Source organism: Poeciliopsis prolifica, unplaced genomic scaffold, assembly GCF_027474105.1.
Source record: "Poeciliopsis prolifica strain line A6 unplaced genomic scaffold, Auburn_PproV2 SCAFFOLD019, whole genome shotgun sequence".
Taxonomy (NCBI): Eukaryota; Metazoa; Chordata; class Actinopteri; order Cyprinodontiformes; family Poeciliidae; genus Poeciliopsis; species Poeciliopsis prolifica.
The window spans coordinates 6898241-6917285 of record NW_026562394.1 but is presented as its reverse complement, the minus strand read 5'-3'; the positions used below and the strand labels follow the sequence as shown (position 1 = coordinate 6917285).

The 19045-nt window shown below is 41.7% G+C and overlaps 1 protein-coding gene across 1 annotated transcript; it reads right to left on the bottom strand.

The window, feature by feature from the left end:
* Nucleotides 1-1796: 1796 nt before the first annotated feature.
* kif4 (kinesin family member 4) lies at nt 1797-15763 on the bottom strand. Its single transcript, XM_055043964.1, has 31 exons — nt 15568-15763; nt 14264-14408; nt 14079-14193; nt 13726-13916; nt 13451-13540; nt 13218-13384; nt 12170-12264; nt 11760-11879; nt 11319-11494; nt 10986-11047; nt 10763-10895; nt 10561-10619; nt 10237-10342; nt 9649-9756; nt 9395-9553; nt 9215-9318; nt 8973-9117; nt 8414-8524; nt 8242-8325; nt 8045-8158; nt 7809-7964; nt 7629-7726; nt 6759-6888; nt 6500-6670; nt 6290-6409; nt 6109-6186; nt 5002-5103; nt 4659-4826; nt 3938-4063; nt 3064-3180; nt 1797-2744 (listed from the first exon to the last, which is right to left on the bottom strand). Exons 2-31 carry the CDS (start codon nt 14384-14386, stop codon nt 2538-2540), a joined length of 3735 nt encoding a protein of 1244 aa, XP_054899939.1. The 5' UTR covers nt 14387-14408; nt 15568-15763; the 3' UTR covers nt 1797-2537.
* Nucleotides 15764-19045: the final 3282 nt, after the last annotated feature.

The following is a 19045-nucleotide window of genomic DNA, read 5'->3' as shown; positions in this document are numbered from 1 at the left end:
CAGTGACCCACATTTTTGTGATCTTGCCTGACCAGACCATTGCATGCTAATGCTACAACCTCACTTGTCTTATTTTTGTCTAAGCAAAGCGAAAAACAGCAAACCTTTCCCTGCTGCGTCATTATTAGGGCAAATGTCAGCTGACAGGGCCATCACTCCTTACCCTTATGCCCGACATTTTTGAATTTTTAGCTGCCATGGTGACCCCGTGAAAGCCCACCACAGAGGGCAAAGTTCACCAAATGTGATGTCTAAGCCTCCCAGGGTGCATCAGGAAATGGGAGAAGATTTAATATAGGAAATGTGGGACATGGGAGAGGATTTAATGTCAGTGCACTAAGCGATCTCCATCAATATGCTTCTTTATGGTAAATATGGGAGGACTTAATCTGGAAAATCCAGGTGGATTTAACATGGACACGGAGGAATTAATATGGAAAATAAGGGCTATAAGGACTAAGAGCCCTATTGAAATACATCCCTGGTAGTCAAGTGAATAGGAACCTTGTCTCCCACCCGGGAGACCTGGGTTGAGATTCAGCCTCGGCTGTGGATTTTCCTGTTTCAGTGGGAACATTAAGAGACATAAGGACTATTGGTCAATAGATTAACATATTTCTCTGTTGGCTAACTGGTCCAGGCCAGTGACTTTTAGTCAAGAGGCTGGGGTTTGATTCCCAGTAAGCTACAGGTGCTGGAGAAGCATGATGCCTCCCTTTAGGGACATCCCTATTTCAAAGTTGAAAGATGTAAGGACTATAAGTCCTTGTATTCTCACAGTTCCTGTAACCTGATGGTTAATCCTCACGGTCCTCCCCCCAGAAACCCAAGCGAATAGCTTCCCACTGGCTGCAGGCCACCGTTATGTTGAAGTATTCGGGAGGATTAACAAATCCTCCCGAATGGCAAGAGCTTTAGTTACGCTGGTTCCAGTATCCCAGTGGCTATTTTAAGGAAGTTGGAAAGGTACAAGGTGTGCTGATGAGCTTCCTGTCTGAGCAGTTTTTCCTCTAACACACTGATGAAAGAAAGTCCATGGCTCCAGTTGTCAAGTGGTTCTTATGGAAGCAAGGATGCAAGGAGAACCGCTATGCACACCGAGAGCCATCACTACCTTCCCAAAACCCAACAGGGTTCAAGTAGTCGAGTGGTCAAGGCTATGCAGAAACTAAAAATGTACCTGAATATCAAATTATGCTGGGCAACATGGTTTCAGCCTTAAGTTCAATGATTCAGGAACTGCTACGAGTATTGAGATGACATGAACAATTAATACCAAGTTTGGCCAGACTGGCACTCCTTCAGATCAGCCTTTGGAGGTGTAGGGTTACTGTGACCTCTCACGCCCTCTTCTGGTGGCAGCAAACATTGCAGACAGAGAGAGGAGTACAGGACCTGCTTGCAGTTACCATTATGCATTCAAAATAAGACAGTTAAAAATTCTCTATAATTATTAAATGACTGCATTAATAAGCATACGCTGAATGCATTGGCGGCAAATATCTCTAAAGTGATATGTGAAGTGGGGATCAGTGGGTTTATGAGAATCTTCCTCCATTCCTCCAACGGAACATTTGCAAGGTCAGACGCTGATGTTGGCTGAGAAAACCTGACTAGCACTCTCCCCTCCAATTCATCCCTTTTTGGGATGAAAACAGGAAACCTAGAAAAGTCAAAAGCCAGCGTGGTGTTGAGGAGCCTTACAGTGCTAGCAACTTGGAACTAATTAACAATCAAGTATCAAGTTTAAAGGAAGAAACCACAGCAAGTTTGTAAATATTACAATTTTATTCATTCTAAATTGATGTTATCCCACATTTAGGTGATGAGATCAATGGTTTCAAGTAATAGTGATGCTGAGGAGACAGTCAAAGAGCAGACCGATGTCCAGTCAATTAAAACACAAAACCTCTAGAAAATGGGACATCTAACAGCATTAGTGGCAGATGAATAAACCTACCTAATAACAAAACAAAATACATGTTAATTCTATGCAAGCTCAATGTGGAAGAAACGGGATAAATTTATGTAGTTAACCGTAAGAAATGGTGATTTTGAAAACAGACTCGGAACAGCGGAAAAACTGGACATGAAATTACAATTTGGATAAATAAAAACATTCTTCATCAATGCTTAGAAAGTTAGTATTTTTGGAACAAAAAAAAGGGGGAAGAAAAGTCGTTTCTGTTCAAATCTAGATGTGATTTTAAGACTTTATTCAGCTCTGATATTAAAAGCACATACAAAGGTTAAAGACCGCAAGCCAAGGCGATGAGTGGCAGCGGATTGTTTCTTTTTAACGTCAGTCAGGGAAAAGACGACAATGAAAGTTCTGTGCAGGCGTTCTTGATCAGCACGGATTCCAGTCGATGCTTCAAAACTATTTAGCGTCCGTTAGTTTCTCTCTCTGAACAGAAGAGTTTAAATCTACAGCTTCTTCCACGGTACAGTAGATGACATGAAAATAGACAAAAGATATGACAAAAACAAAACACACTGACAACTAGAAGAAGAAAAAAACAAAACAACAGAAGTTATTAGGATTCCTCTCTAATGGGAGTGCAGCCAGAGAAGAAACTGTTCTGAAAGCTGGTCAGGAGCCGTTTCTTCTTCTTCAGGAAGCTGACCGTCGTTCTGTCCTCGTTGTCCTCTTCCTCGCCTTCCTCCTCCTCTGTCAAGGAAGGTTTCCTTAGAAACCTCAACTCAGCGGTGCTTTGGCCCATGTCTCCAATTTCCTTCAGCACCTATAAACGTTAAAGTGTTTTGTTTTATAAAGTTCATTAGGAATAAAAAATATTCAAAGCCTTGAACAGATTGGCTTGTGTTGTTAAATGACCTTCCTACTTAAATTAAATGCTTAAACACAATATAAATAATCATTTGACTTTCTGTAAAGTTTATTACAAAACATGTGCAGGAAAAATATTGAGCATTTTACACCGACTCAAGTTCCATTGAAAATCATCTTATTGAAGGATTTCAAGCACGTGCATGAGCCCAACAAAACACGTCAGAGTTTCTGTTTGCGACTCGGGAAAGAGCTGTGCACGTGTCCATCGTTACCTTTTTAGTCGGGGTGCAAGATGGAGGCTTGAAGAAGGTGGCGTTGTCAGGGCTGTCGCAGGACGGGTCCTGCAGCGACGCAGAGTCTCTAGAAGAGCCGTCTGCGATGCCTCCGTCCTGAAACGAGCAAATGGAGATCAGAGGTCATCGTTACATAGGTATTTGATTTTTAGGGTTTTTTTTTTTTTGGGACTGATCAAAATGAAACGGTTCTCAGCTACAAGGTAAACAAACAAAAGCTGTGCAGCATTTTAATTTTTTCCATTATTACGCGCCACACATGTGTTTCAATGCATTTCCTGTTTGAGAAAATGTGTAATCTTTCCTGTGTGCTTGGTTTTTGGGGTGCGACATAAACGAAGAGCTCCTTCAAATCAAATGAAACTTGTGTCAAACGTTAGTGGAGAAAAAAAAATAGTATGTGCCGCCATAAAAATAATAATAAATGTTTCCGCAGGTCAAAAATCAACCAGTGTCCGTCCCCACGTTTACAAAATTAAACAAGTCGACTGTACAACGTTTTTAGCTGCACAAACATGCAGGAAAAAAAGAAAGTACATCAATTTTGTTTGATTATGTGAATGTGGAAAAGCAGGTCAAACTCTGGAAAATTGTTGGTTTTAAATGCTAAAAATTATGACGACACAAATTAAAATTTTTTGCCACACAAACCAACAAAAACGAAGCACGATTGATTGTATTTTATTAGTTTGTGCGAATACGTATGGGCTGGTTGACCTTCAAAGAGCTCTGGAAAAACTTGTCTTTAAAACGACGGCGGCACAAACGAAAACATTTTGCAGCCCAAACGTTTGACACCATTGTCGTTCAACTTGAGGTCACAGACGGACACTGTGGAGTGGCAGGAACTCACGGCGGCCGCCGCATGGCTGTCCAGGTTTCGACACTTCTCGTGATCACACTGGCAGTTCTCGCCGCACGTCATCTTCCCTTTGCGACACCTGCACTGCTTGTTGCTGCAGCGACCTTTGCACGCACACTGAACAAAGACACACAAGTTGGCGTTAATAACTTTTCTGACTCAGAACTCAACGTTGGCAACTACTGGGCTGGTTTACTGGATTAAAACCAGAGCTGGGGTGCTTTTTTTCTGGTTTATTATTGATGGTTGCAAGCCTGAGTTGTAGTCCACAGAAAGGTTACATCATGTTAAGAAATGATGTCACAAATCCAGGATTTCTACTAATTCCATTGAGTTCAGTGTAAGAATTTTGAAAGGCTTCATTTTACGACTTGAGCAAATCATAAATACGACTTTTCTAACTTAATAGCCAACACAGTTAATAATTGTGTGAAATCGGATAAGAAAAGGAAATGCAAAGAAGCTGCAAAAAGCCAGGAGCAGAACTCTGCCTACAGGCGTGAACGTTTGGTGCTCTCAACCCGAGACATTTCAAGAAAAGTGGGAGCTTTTATATTAAAATGGGAAGTAAACTCATCAAAACATCTGGTGGTCGGGAGCCAATCAAGTTGCGACGTGGCAACTTGATTGGCTCGATTTTAAAAGAATGTAAGTGTCCTGGTTTTCGTTTTTATTTAGCGTCTCTGTTTTGGAGAACTCAGGTTGGTCTTACCCCGGTTAGTTTAGGCTTCTTGGGGGCCCTCCGTGCCTTCTCGGCATTCTCGGGACGCCACTCGTCCACTTCGTCCTCGTCATCGTCCTCGCTGGGGGACAGCAGCTCTGTCACGTTGATGGTTGTGCTCACAGCTGCCTTGGCGGTGGTGAGCCTCTTCTGTTTGGGCTTTCGGGAGAACACAAAGCAAACAGAATCAACTTGCGACGACAAGTTCTGAGTCGAAACATCGAGCCAGACGACAAGCCGCTGCAGTCATGAGGCAAGGCGCCGGAATAACTGGGAAAACTTCAAAATGGCAATAAAAAAATAATCTTAAAAAAATAGAAAGAAAACGACTTACTTTTGGAGGAACGTACTCGAATGAGTCGTCTGGGGTTGTTTCATTCTTAACGGCAGGTGCAAGAACTTTCTTCTCACTTGCCAAGTGGAGCAACGAAAGTTTCTAAGGTGAGAAAAAATAAGTTTTTTTAAAGCCCGATTAGATTGGGGGGGGAACAACTGCTGGTAGCCGCCTTTGGGATTTCACCTCCGTTCGGCTCGCTGCCTGTCACGCTTTCACGAAATCCATTTCACCTCAGGCAAAAAAGTAATAAAGTGACCTTGTTTTCTTTTTAATTGACTACTTCACTGCACATTTCCTCAATATCATTCAGATTTGTCAAATTATCTTTTTGGCTTAAGACACAACATGCAAAACTACAAATGCAAGAACACATTAAACATCTGCAATCATCGACTTGTATGGACAAATGTGAGTTTTCATCAACTTACACGATTTTCTCCATTATACTTCATTATTAAAACGTCATCACTGACATTTCAGATGCAGCCCACTAGAGGCAGTTCTTTACTTTCTGTTTAATTTATTTACAAGTTAGTAAAATGGTATCAATTGTTAATTAGATTGATTTAATATTTTAAAAACGATATCATTATTTCAGTTGATTCGTTTCCACCTTTAACAAATGTGTCAAAATCACTGATTGATAAGAAATCAGCCAAGATGAAAGCAAGTAAAACTCAAAAGCCTAGCATGTCTTGGAAAAGCTCAATACTATTTATTACAGAAAGTGAAACTAGTAATATAGAAATTCATTACACATAATAAATGCTTGAAATGCTGTAGAAATGCTATCCACTTGGCGACTAGGGCCCTTATATCCTGATACCCAAAAAGTTTAAATATTGTGAAAGTTACAATATATTCAAGAAAAGTTGAGTGGAAGGAAAAAGTGTGGTAGGTAAAAAAACAGATGAGTTTCTTTACCTATCTGAACAAGAGATCGGTCAATAAAAAGGAAATAATTCAGGTCTAAGATCCACTTTATTTAATTCTCTCTTGAGCAATCCAAGTATGAAAGTGAAATTATTTTAAAATAATCTACTGTAGCATCAATCTACTTTACAAACTTACAAAAAAAAAAAAAAAAAAGATTAGGGATGTTACCTGTCTGTATTGCTCATTCTGCTCCATTAGTTTCTGGTGCTGTTCGCTTAATGTTCGTAACTTTTCGAGCTCTTCTTCCTAAAAACAATACAAACTTAAGTACCTCATCAGGAGAGACTTGCAAAACATTTAAAAACGTAAGTAAATGAAAAAATAGACATTAAATGTTGAATAAACAAACCTGGACTTTGAGGCGCTGGAGAAGCTCCCTCTCTTTTGAGCTCGTCTCCTCTTCCTGCTTCGCTTCTTCCGACTCCTCGGATATGGGTTTGTTCTGCAGCTGGTTGAGGAGGTAAAGAACCTGCAGAGAAAAACAAACAGGAAGGGTTCGACGGACAGCGGTGGGAAGAAAAATAAAAATAAAACACGCTCCCGTCCGAGGACACGTCACCTTCTCTTGGTGCCTCTGCTCCAGCTCCACCAGCTGCTGCTGATGCTCCATGTCCATGGCGGACATCACGTTCCTCTCGTCAGCCAGCATCTTCCTCAAATCCTGGGCGTTTCCTTTCTCCTGTTTCAGCTCGCCCTCCAGCTTGGAGTAGGCTGCTTTAGCCGACACCAGCTGGGAACGAGATGAAAGTGGTCAGTGAGGTTTACGTGTGAAATGCGTTCAGGCTTGATTAGCTTCATTTTTTTTTTTTACTTTTCACCTCGGCCATTAGAACGCGAACTGCGCTCTTTGCGTCCACTATGCTGGTGAGGCCGTCGACTCGTTGTTTTAAACGCCCCTCGCCGTCAGCGACCAGGACTTTCTGCTGGAGGTCGGCGATCTGAGCGTTTCTGTGAGGAATCGAACCGTTTAGCACATCTTATCACATGGTTTTATAATATTGTTCACAAGTCATTTCTTGCAAGCCCAGGTCTGCAGACTTGACCAGCTGTTTTGCGCTTTGCATAAAACGCTGCATTGTGATTCATATGACTATTGGCTTCAACTTTTAAAAGAAAAATACAGTTTAACAATCTCACACTCATTTTTTTCACGATAAATTTTATGTCTGTATTTTGTGACACGTTATTTTCTTACAAAATTAACTCCTTGGTGGAGACAGCAGTAAACGTCTGCTATCTTTTACTCAAAAATGGAAAATGAGGGCTGTGAAATAAAACTAAAAACCCTGCCTTTTGCTAGCGATTTATGAATAAAAGCTAAATCAAATTTAAAGACGATTTCAATTTAACAACAATCCCGACATGAAACAGTAACAACTGTAACAACTTTTTGTTTCTTGATGCTGTGGAGCCTCTAGGCGTTATTACAAAGGTGGCGCTGCCATGTTTGTGATCGTTAGCATGCAGGATTTGTGTCAACATTAGCGCTAAGTATAGAGAAATAAATAACCAAAAGCAGTCAGGCAATTAGACAGATAAGAGATTGTAAACAAAGAATAAAAAATAAAAAAAACATTCAAAAGACACGTTAAAAATAAAGTCATGTTTATAAGTTTGAAAACTGCAAGTCGAGTCTGAAGTGTATGTGATTTATTGCGTTCTGGCTCTAAGTGGACGGCTTGATTCACCTCAGGCCCATTTCTGTCTCCAGGTTCTCCACCTGCTTGGACAGCGGGGTCTCCAGCGCCCCCCGGGTCTCCAGCTCAGAGATGATCAGAGTCCGACGCTGCATTAAAACGTCCCACGAAACAAAGGAGTCAAGATCTTTCCTTGTCCCTGGATGTCTTTTACATTACATTTCCACGTACTCTGATTTTAGGAGCAGGTTTCTCCCCGGCCTCGATCTGCTGTTTGAGGTTGTTGATCTCCTGAGCCAGGACCTTCCTGTCGTCCAGCAGGTCGTTGAGGTGGCGGCGCGCCTCCTCCGTGCTCACCATCACCTCCACCTCGTTCAGCAGCCACGTCTGACGCAGGCGGAGCCACAACTTTAAGTCAACCTCTTGCAGGAATAAGTGTTTAGCGAAACAGACACCCGGTAAGCTACCTTGACTCTCGCGGCCGCTCCCTCCATGCCTCGGTTATGGCCATCTTTGCGTTTCTCCGCAGCTTCGCTTCTCTTCAGCAAGGCATCTTTCAGTCTTTTGTTAGCAGCTGCTGCCTGTGGCGAAATGACGCAGTGGGGTTCATGTGCTGTGGAGCAGCACAACAAAAGCAAGCAACACAACAGCAGAAGGAACCAACCTCCTCGGTTTTACGCCGCAGGACGTTGGCTTGTTTCTGGAAATCTCTCTCCAGTTTAAGCAGCTCGTACTGCCGTTTACGATCCTGTAACACGATTGGGGAATAAAGAGCAAACATATGAGGACGGGCTCTTGTCTCCAGCTTCTCAAAACGGTTTTCGTTTGTTCCAGACCTTCTCCTTCAGCTGCAGGACCTCCCTGTCCTTCTTGTTCTTCCACTGCCTGTATTTCTCACCGTCTTCTCTCATCTGCTTCATCAGCTGTATTCGCTGCGATTTCATAGCCTAGAAGAGAAAACACCCGGTTATTTCGGTTTGTGATTAAGTAATTTCAGTGTAATACGTTCGGCTTTCTGCCCAGAAAAACCTGATAAGCCCATCATAAATATCAATTATTTGAACTTCAATTAAATCCTTAAGTAATGAGCCATTGGACCTTAAAACTTCGGCTCCCCTCCTTGGTTCTTTTACCACATGACTTCCCCCCTTCCTGTCTGATAGCTGTTAAATAAAAGGTCACTAGTGCAAAAAAAAAACAAAACAAAAAACAACAAAAACAACAGCTACTTCTAGCCTGAGGGGGCAAGTGAAGTCAGATGGCGGCCAGGTTCATAATCCACTGCTGTGAACACCAAAAGCAACTACAACTTGTTTTTGATTTAAAAGTCAAGATGGGAACCCTAAATTTTACAAATCACTTCAAATTAAAATATATTTTAAAAAGACCAATTACCTGAATCTCCTGCATCAGCTTGCTGACTTTCTGAACCGAGGATTCCTTGAGTTTCAGCAGCTTCGACTGATCAAGCAGCTTCTTCTTCATGTCTACAAGTTGAGCCTCCAGCTCCTGTAGTCTCCTCCTCCGCTGCTCGCTGAGTCTAAAAGAAGTTTATAGACGGCGGAACTCAATGGAAAACATCATTTTGTACCATTTCAAATCAGATCACTGCGACAGGAAGGATAAAGTTGTCGTACTTTGCCTGGTTGGTGTCTTTCTTAGCCGACTGAAGAGCTAAAACCAATTCCTCTTTTTCCTTTTGCAGAGAATCGACGGCCGACTGCAGAGTTTGGACGTTTTTCTGGGGAACGAGTCGATGTGAATAAATGACCTGGACAAACCGACACTGAGCTCTTTTGCTCCTCTTGTCGTCTTACGTGGTGCTCTGACTGCATGGGCTCCAGCTGGCTGTCGTTCTGGCACATTTTCCTCACGTAAGCTTCCTTCAAACTCAACACGTTGTTCAGCTCTATGAGCTCCTTGGAGAGCTGGGCTTGTCTCAGAGCATGGTTGGCTGTGAAAGCCTCTGGGGAATCCTTTGCAGACGTGGGGGAACAAAAGCAACTTCAGAAATAATTTTATGCTGTCACAACAAACCATCTAACGCTATCTAATTGCACAGAAACCGTACTGATGCAGACTGCTCGGGTGGATTTTTACTGCCGCCCGCTGCCGCCTCGGGCACTTCCTCTCTCGCAGACATGGCGTCGATGGAGGCAGATATGCAGACGCTCTCGTTCTTACGAAGCAAACAAAAGCAAAAACAGAACGATGAACACCTGTTGTGTCAGCCAAGACAATAACAGAGGTGTGGGGCAACAATTCTGATAGACAGAGGTGTGTTTTGTTAACAATGACAACATTTTATCGTTAACGATAACAGCAACAAAACAAAAAAAAAAAAGGAAAAAACATGGCAAAACTATTTGATAACTAAAACTAAACGAAAATGTTAGCATGTAACTCGATGTATGGCAAAGAGAATATTTTTTGGCTCTTTTGGGAGTAAAGATTTGTCGATTAAAAACAATCACATGAAGAAAAGACTAAAACTAATACACATTTTTGAGAGAGAGAAAAAAAAACAAACAACTCAGACTAAAACTAAAACGGCTGCCAAAAGCAACAATGCTTGCACACCGCGTTTATCAAGTTCATAGACGGACATTTTTCCTTATGACATCAACTGCAGCAGTAAAGAAAAAGCTGGTTCATTTACCTTGAGCTCCAAGATGAGTTCTTGTAAGTTCTTCATCACCTCCACATTTTCCTTTAACTCCTGGTCCTCCAGTGACTGCATCACTTTCTGAAGATCAACAGCACAGCTGAAAGGAACAAAGAGATTAATACCGCTGTACTTAAAAGGGCATACATAGTAGGACACTAATAATGCTTCTGATTGGTTTAAAAACAAGAAGCAAACTTGATAAAGCAACCTTTTTTTTTTAAAAGAAAGTTATCAGTGAAGTCTTTATATTTTGAAATGTTTATTATTCCCATATTTATCCAGAACAACTGAATTCAGACGAGTTTGAAAACGTACGCTGCGTGGCGCTGAAGCTGCTCCAGTTTGCTTTGCAGTTTCTCATTAGTTTGTTCCGTCTGAAAACGAAAGAAAACAGTCTACGGTGAAGTCGAGAACCTAAAATGTCCACTTTGGTTTGGAATAAACCAATAATCCCCTCTATTTGATCCATTTGGAACTTCATAAATATCTTTTCAGAGATAATTCTGGTCCCACTTACCATGATGATCTTCTCAAACATGAAGGCCGTCTGTCCCGCCGCCTCGCTCAGCTCTCGGCACAGCTTGCTGTTCTCGTCCTGGAGAGCGCGGTTCTTCTCCAGCAGCTTGCCCACGTCCTCGGCTGAACTGGGCCTGGAACACAAAGCCGTGACCAACAGGTCGCGTGTGTTTTTCTAACCGTATTTATTCACCCATCCTCCCGGTTTGATCCCCACTTCTTACCCGGAGAGCACAGGAGCGACTCCGCCTCGCGCGTGCAGAAGCATCACCTGCAGCTCTTGCACCTGAGCAAACATGGAAAGGAAAAGATTCTTTATGCTTTCACTTGTTCACTACTTCCAGAATCAGGTTTTGCATCGTGGAAAATACAGAAAACCCTCCCACCCCCCCCCAAACAAACAAACAAAAAAATAGCTACAAAGAAAGTCATGCTGCTCGAGAAATAGATTTCCAACCAAACTAGAGTAACTAGTAACAATTCTTCAAACATAGCATGTATAGATCTTATAATGGAGCGTTCAGCTTCATATTGATTTTTCTGTTTTTTTAAAATACCTGCTGTTTCAGTCGGCTCATTTCTGCTGCTCTGGGGTCGACGTTAACAATGGGTTTATTCTTAATCTTGCGCGCTCTGTCGGCGTAGCGCAGCGTGTTGATGGTTTCCTCCATGTTGGAGTCTGCAGGACTGACGCATGCAATCATCAGAGTGTGGCTGTTTCCTCCCAGAGAATCTGAAGGAAAGAACCTCTTTTTAAGGGAATAAGCAATTGGAGTGCATCACATTTCTGAACTGCATCGTTTTTGGGAAACAAGCTTTTGCCTTCATCTTTTATTAATTAAAACACAGAAGAGTCTGCATGAAATGCTGTCAGAAAACAAGGTTTGGAAAAAAAAAAAAAAAAAAAAAGGGATTATCTTTGTTAGAGAGAGAGAGAGAAAGAAAAAAGCCCGATCTAACCACCAGCAGGACTTTTGAACATTTAAATCAAAGCCTACCCTGCAGCAGACGGGTGAGTTTGGAGTCTCTGTAGGGAACAAAGGTGTTTTTCTTGCTTTCGTCACCCAAAGCACTGATCACATTACCCAGGCACAAGAGGCCGCGGTTGATGCTGATTCCTGTGGGTAAAAATAAACAGCGTCACAAGACAAGTGCTCCAAGAAAAGCTGTAGTTTTAAACACTGGAAGACGCCGCATTCAATAGCATGCAAATGTTCCAATGTTTGCTCAGAGTAATAAATAAAAACAAGAGTGTTTTTTTTCTTATTTCCTAACTGCTCCAGAAAAAAACAAAAAAAAAAAATCATTTTTTCCAATAAACCTGTAAGGTATCTGAAAACCTTTTTACAAAAATGAGGGAGAGAGATGTATAAAAACAAATAAATAAGTAAAAATGTGTCGTGATTACCTTCTTTTAAACGGTCTCCCTCTGCTTTGGTTTTCTTCTGTCTCTCTGACCCGGCCAGATCGACAAGGTGCAGCTTTGAAACAATCGAATCCACTCTGAAACAGACGTTTGCATAGATTGTCTTCAGAGGGCTAATGATTGCGCAAATCATTTTCTTGCTGGAAAATTATTATTAGACATTTTTCTACAATAGTTTGAGGAGGCTGACGCGTCAGAATCACAATAAACAGGAGAAGAAACATTCATTTTTGTGCTGTTGAAGTTTTTGCGATTAATTGCACGTTCGGATAAATAAAGTGCGTTATTTGTGTCGTAATGGATGAAAGAAACCCTGATGAGAACTGAATCTGAAACCTTTTTGATGTAGAAGAATCTTGAAATCTCTAGAATTAACATTCTGTTCAATACAATTGACCTTCCCTTCTCATTTTCCATCAACATCAATCTGATATTCTGTATTTTCTGAGTGAAAAATGGAGGATATAATTAAGCTGCATATTTTAACTAATCATGCGGTAGCAGTAAATAACTTTTTTTTTTACATTTATGTAAATCTGAAAATGTCCAAGTTCTGTTGTCCTCTCCTTTCATCAGCTCTAAAAAGATGACTTTGAGAACCACTTGTAACTTAAATAATCAATGTATCATTAATATTTTCCTGCTTAAAATGAATAAATTGGTCAGGATCTACATTTTTCTCAGTTTCTGTCAATAGAGTGAAACTGTTGCATTTTTGCTGAATGTTTTAACACTGAGTCAGGCCTAGTAGCAGGTATTAAGGAAAATGTGTTTTAAAGAAAGAAGAAAAAAAAAAGTACACCGAGTAACTAAAATGTGTGAAAAGCTGAGTATTGAAGTTTAAAGAAAAGTAATCAGAATCTTTAAGGGACAGATGTATGAGGATATTATTCCACTATAGTGTTGTAATGAGAGCATATTGATAAACTGTGGACATTGCTGAGGAGCTATTCATATAGATATATGTATATATATTAAATTACATGACATTAAATAACAAAAAATAATGAGAGAAGTGTAAGAAGCTGACTTGTCTGATCCTCTCCGCTGCTCCAGTGTGATCGTGAAAATGGCGTGGGAACGTGAAGAGGCCGCGTTCATGGCCGTGGACCCCACCGTACGCGCGGAGTTCCCGACTTCCAGACAACCCACCATCTCCGGGGCGGTAAACACCTTCTGCTCAGTCAGCCCAACAATCTGGGGGCAAAAATGTGTCATTTCAAAAGTACAAACGGAAAAAGCTCACTGGTGGAATACACTCACCTTAATGCCTTCTTTAGGGTCCTCCCGAATGCTAATGGCTGGTTTATCTTTAGAGGAACACAGCAAATCTAATATGTCTTCATTATATATCTGAAAAAAGTAAATACATTTAAAAAAGCAATTATAAGACGCTTGACACGATACAAAATAAGGAGGGCGATAATCCTAGATTTTTTTCATACCATATCTGATTTTAATCTGTTTTTTTAAAGAAATTACAGAATCTACAAAATACAGAATTTTCCAAATCCGAAAGAATTTGATTAACAGCCGACCTCCAGATACGATACAGCCAGACAGAATTCAGAGTCTGCTCTCTTTTCTCTCTCCTCAAAGATCCTCCGAATGACTCGGGGGATAACTCCGACCGAAGGCTCGTTTTCCTGCGCCGATGTGTACGTTCCTCCCATTGAGTAGGTTTTTCCTGACCCTGTCTGGCCGTACGCCAAAACAGTGGCATGGTAACCTAATAGAGAAAATGTTTGGCAGAATAAAAAAAATTTGCTCACCTGACTTCGTTTTTCTAAAGAAAAAAACTGCTAATATAACCAGAATTTTATGCAGCTGAAAGTACACTGCATTCAGAAATTAAGTGCGATAAAAAATGCACATCGCTAAGCGGCCTTACCTTTGAAAAGTCCACGCAGTAAAGGTGAGATGGCGGTGCTGAACACTTCCTCTTGTTCAGCAGCGGGGTCGAACACATAATCGTATGTGAATGCTTTCTCTGTGCCGACGATCACCTGAGGTAAAGACAAACACACTATGCAGAGCTTCATCGTAATAATTCAAGTTTAATGCAACCCATCGTACCTGTGGCTCATCAGGAATGAACGTGAGGCAGGACTGACATCCCTCGTTGATCTCTTTTGGCACCAGCGGGCGACATCTCAAGGCGACGCGCACCGGGATCACCTTAGCGCCTTCATTCGTCATGGTGAAAGATTCCGCTCAGCAGCTTTGAGACATTTAAAGAGCAAATGTGCTGAAAAACCTGGGTGCAACTTAAACAGATATAGTTTTACAGCACATTCACAAAGTGAAAAGCAGCCAACCCGATCTTATTTATGTGAAACTGAAACCGATCCTCCAAACATAAAACATCTTTTTCTGGTAAAATGGACATAATTTAGCCCATGTATTCAAATCCATAAGCAGCAAAATTGTAACTTTTTTAAAGAGAACATGTATAACCATAACATCACTAACAACTTTTTATCCGCAGTTGAACATCTCTTTTAGGGTGGCAACAAACGATCATTTTTAGTAATCGATTATTCTGACAATTCATTGAAGAAGGGGAAAAAAATTGCCACAGATTTTTCATTTAACCACATCAGCTCATATTATACAATACTAGAAATATAAAAACTAGGCAAATCATTCGGTTCCATTAAAAAAAAAGTAAACATCTTATTGCATAAATTATAACGGCACTACTTGAGTGATTTATAATTTGTAGCAAAGGATGCAACTGCACCTAAAACAATGCTAACAATACATGAAAAGATCAGACTTTCTGCTTGACTTGACATCAGAACAGTGTAAGGCTAATCTGTTGATTCTTACTTTTTTGATTAACTAATTCATAATTGACTTAAAAAGGTGCTTAATAAAGGGTGGCGGGGGGGGGGGAATACACGGAAAATTAACCAGATGAAGCTAAAACTGGTCAATCTGAGGAGTTTTGGGTAGAACATCATTTGCACACAAAGACAATTTCTCATCTTAAATACAAAATGTACATGTATATTTTGTAGTTTTGGTTCAGCTACTACTCTGAATATGTTGTTTTTACAGCAAATGGACATTTTTTTTCCAGTCTGTATACTCCAGTTAATTATTTGTTTACTAAATAAATTGAAGATTATTTCAACAATCGAGTAAACACCAAAATCTCTCATGTTTTACTTTTACACCTCAATACAAAAACTAGTTAGCGGACATAAACTACGGCAGAGAATGACTCTTAGCTCATTTATAGGGGATAACTTTTTTTACATGAATGTTATCGCACTGAATCATTAATAAAACAGGACGTCTGTTCACTGCAGATACAGTCAGCTTGAAGTTAACAGCTAGCTGCGGTTGTTAGCAAAACGTTGCCATTAACGTACCTTTTTCAGGTTTTACCCAGGACTTTGGACGATAACGGCAGTCGGTAGCTCACGGTGACAGTGGACTCCCGCCACATAAGACACGATAAAGCCACCGTGTGCCGTTTAAAACTCCGTTGATTTTACAGATAATGTCTCTTCACCAAAATAGAAGAGTTCCTGCCCGCCACTTTCAAAAACGCGCAGCTCCGCCTCCTTTTTTCTTCTTCTGCACCAAACAGGAAACACACCCAAGTCTCGTAAACAGCGCCACTGACATCTACAGGGCAAAACGTAGTACGCCATCTTTCCGGAACCCCAGTACTACCCTTATAGTATACAATTTAAATATACTTTTTTCACGGCAACCGGAAGCTGTATCTGATAGGGCTGCGGCACTTCTCATACTTACTGCTAGCCGTTTCCGTGATGCTTGCAGAGGAAGTGCAGAGTCTGCTGCCACAGCACTGGCATCTCAGATGATTAGGGGCTCCACTAGACAAACTGCAGCCATGAAGTGTGGTCTGCAGGAGTCTGAGGTGCTGGCAAACTATGCTGAGATGTTGAGGGTCAACATGCTTGCTGTGGGATTCATTGTTTGCCCTGACACATCATATCTTGGTGCAACTCCAGATGGTAAGGTGTACGACCCGTCAGAATCACCCCCGTTTGGACTGGTTGAGGTAAAAAGCAGCATGAAGAATGATACATCTCAGGTTGCTCACCTCAAGGTCCAGGATGACCACTCAGTTTTGAGGCGTTCACATGCCTACTACTGGCAGGTACAGGGTCAGCTGGCAATCAGCGGATTGGAATGGTGCGACTTTGTTACAGACACACTAACAACAATAACTGTTGAGCGGGTGTGGCGTGACGAGGCTTTCATTGATCAAATGAAATCTAAACTGGACTTATTTTACTTCAACACCTTCATTGGTGTGTTCATGTCAATGCAATAAGAATTAAAAAATTTGTAACCAACCCTTTTGTTCCTTTGCATTTCAAACATCCAATCTCAAGCTGTGTGAATCACTGTGAATAGTTGTTACTCAGGAAACATAGAGATGTGCAAATGTCTTTAAAAGGCAGTTGGATAATTTACAAAAAAATTGTTTTCTTAACTGCAGTTGTCTTGAAACTTATGTTTTAAAATTTTTCTCCTTGAGGTTGTCTTAAGTATTTTTTAAATCAATGTATGGTGTACAATTATAAAATATAAAAGTTATGGATTTTTTTGTTTTTACTAGATATTGTAAATTGTACTTGATTTGTTTTCCTTGCAATTCAACTTAATACAAAAAGAAAGTCAAGTGTGCTGCTAAAGTGTGTTTTAATTGAATATTTTTTGCAAAAGTCTAGACATTTAACTTTTTACACAGCATTACAACAATTAACACACAGAAATAATTTAGTCTGCAACACAAAATGGGCCTTGATAATTTGCCAAAACACAACAGTTGTGCCAGATTTGATTGACAGTTCCTATTAAAGTGAGAGGCAGCGGGGAATCCCAGATGTGGTAGCACTTTACTCTAGTGATTGCTCGCTCTACAATGATCTGCAGCCGAGCAATGGTCTGGGTCTCCTCTGTCTCTTTCTTGCTGAACTGACCAGGATGCTTAAATGGTGGAATGATGAGTTTGGCTCCAACTTCATGAAGGAGGTCTTGAATGAGGAAGTCTTTATCCGCCGTGACTTCATCTCCCAGCTCAAGCAGAGGAAGGATTCCACTGACCTTTGTTATTTCTTTGTCGGCAATGCAGCCTGTGTACAACGCTGAAATAAATGTCACCAACTCACAGGGAGCAACTCCAATCAGCCCTTTCAGAGTGGTGTGGTTCTTGTAGGCAGAGAACGTTTCTGACTGTAAGGTGAGGGATGATGGTGTTTCCAGAGCAACTTCTGTGCAGTCCAAGATGACATGGACATTTGGAGAGAACTGCAGAAATTTCTGAGGCGTACTGGCTTTTACCTTCTCACGACGAATCCACAGGTTGATGGAAGAGAACACAATGAAGAGGTAGTCGGCCCAGGTGATGGTCACTCGGCTGACAGTAGCTATGCTGACTTGAAACATGTCACCAATGAGCTGCTCCTTCATGCCCACTGCAACCCTGAACTCATCAATCAGAGGCATGCAGCGGGCAGGGCTGGCTTCAGCACATGCTTCCTCTCCAAGTTTCTGTGCTCTGGTCCAGAACACCAGGCGTGATGCAGAGGGTGCAATGGACTCCCAGAAGATCCGGAACACACATTCAGATTGAAATTTGGTGTAGAACCGGATATGGTCATCAGAGGCACAGTAGTGGCTAAAAAGTGTGGCAGACAAATCCACTTTTTGAAGTCTGGCCTCCAACTCCTTGATATATTCCAGAGCTTCATCAAGTGCACCTGTAAAACCCCAAAGTAAAATAGCAAAACATATGGTTAGCAATAAGTTTTAAATATATATTTGAAACATTACTTCTGTGAAGATCAATACATGTTGTGAGTCAGAGCATGTATGTATACAGTCATTGACTTAATCTCTCCACAATATACATAACCACCTAATCTCATAATTTCATTATTACGTGATCATAATAATAATAATATTATTATAGCAACAGTTATATTTACTGAAATTCTCTTACATGGAAAATATATACAATATACTATCTTTTACCTGCGGGTGGATGTGCCGTGTAGTCATGGTCCGCAGTAGCATCTTCAGCCTGACTATCTTTCTGAGAGGACAAACTGCCGTTTCTTCGCCCTCTCGAAAGCAGACTCTCTCATTGCCGGTGCAGTGAAGTTATTCCAGGCAAACAGGGGAGGAACAGCTCCACTTCTAAGGCGGCTGGTGGTGGATCCGCTAACAAAATCCTCCGGTGTGAAGTGGCGGCTACATACGAAAGTGCTCCCCGTCTTTATGCAAAAGTCCGGACCTTGATCTCTTCGGATCGCCTGGATCCACTGCCTCCGTTGGTCCGGGTCCGTCGATAAGGCTGTTTTCTTGCCCCGCATGAACAACCAGGGACTGAAGAAAAACAACTGCGCCGAGACCGAGCCATTATCCTAGCCTTTTAATGCTAGCGCTATAGCCACCGGAAGTTGTCCAACCCCACATCCGCTTTATAAAACACATGCGTACAACTGTCTCGGCCCCGCGCATGCGCACAACGGCCGCAGCCCGCGCATGCGCACAACCGCCCCCGCCCCGCGCATGCGCACAACGGCCCGGGGCCCGCGCATGCGCAAAACCGCCCCCGCCCCGCGCATGCGCACAACGGGCCAGGGCCCGCGCATGCGCACAACCGCCCCGGCCCCTGCGGGTGGATGTGTCGTGTAGTCAGCCTGACTAGCTTTCTGAGAGGACAAACTGCCGTTTCTTCGTCCTCTCGAAAGCAGACTCTCTCCTTGCCGGTGCAGTGAAGTTATTCCAGGCAAACAGGGAAGGAACAGCTCCACTTCTAAGGCGGCTGGTGGTGGATCCTCAACAAAATCTTCCGGTGTTAAG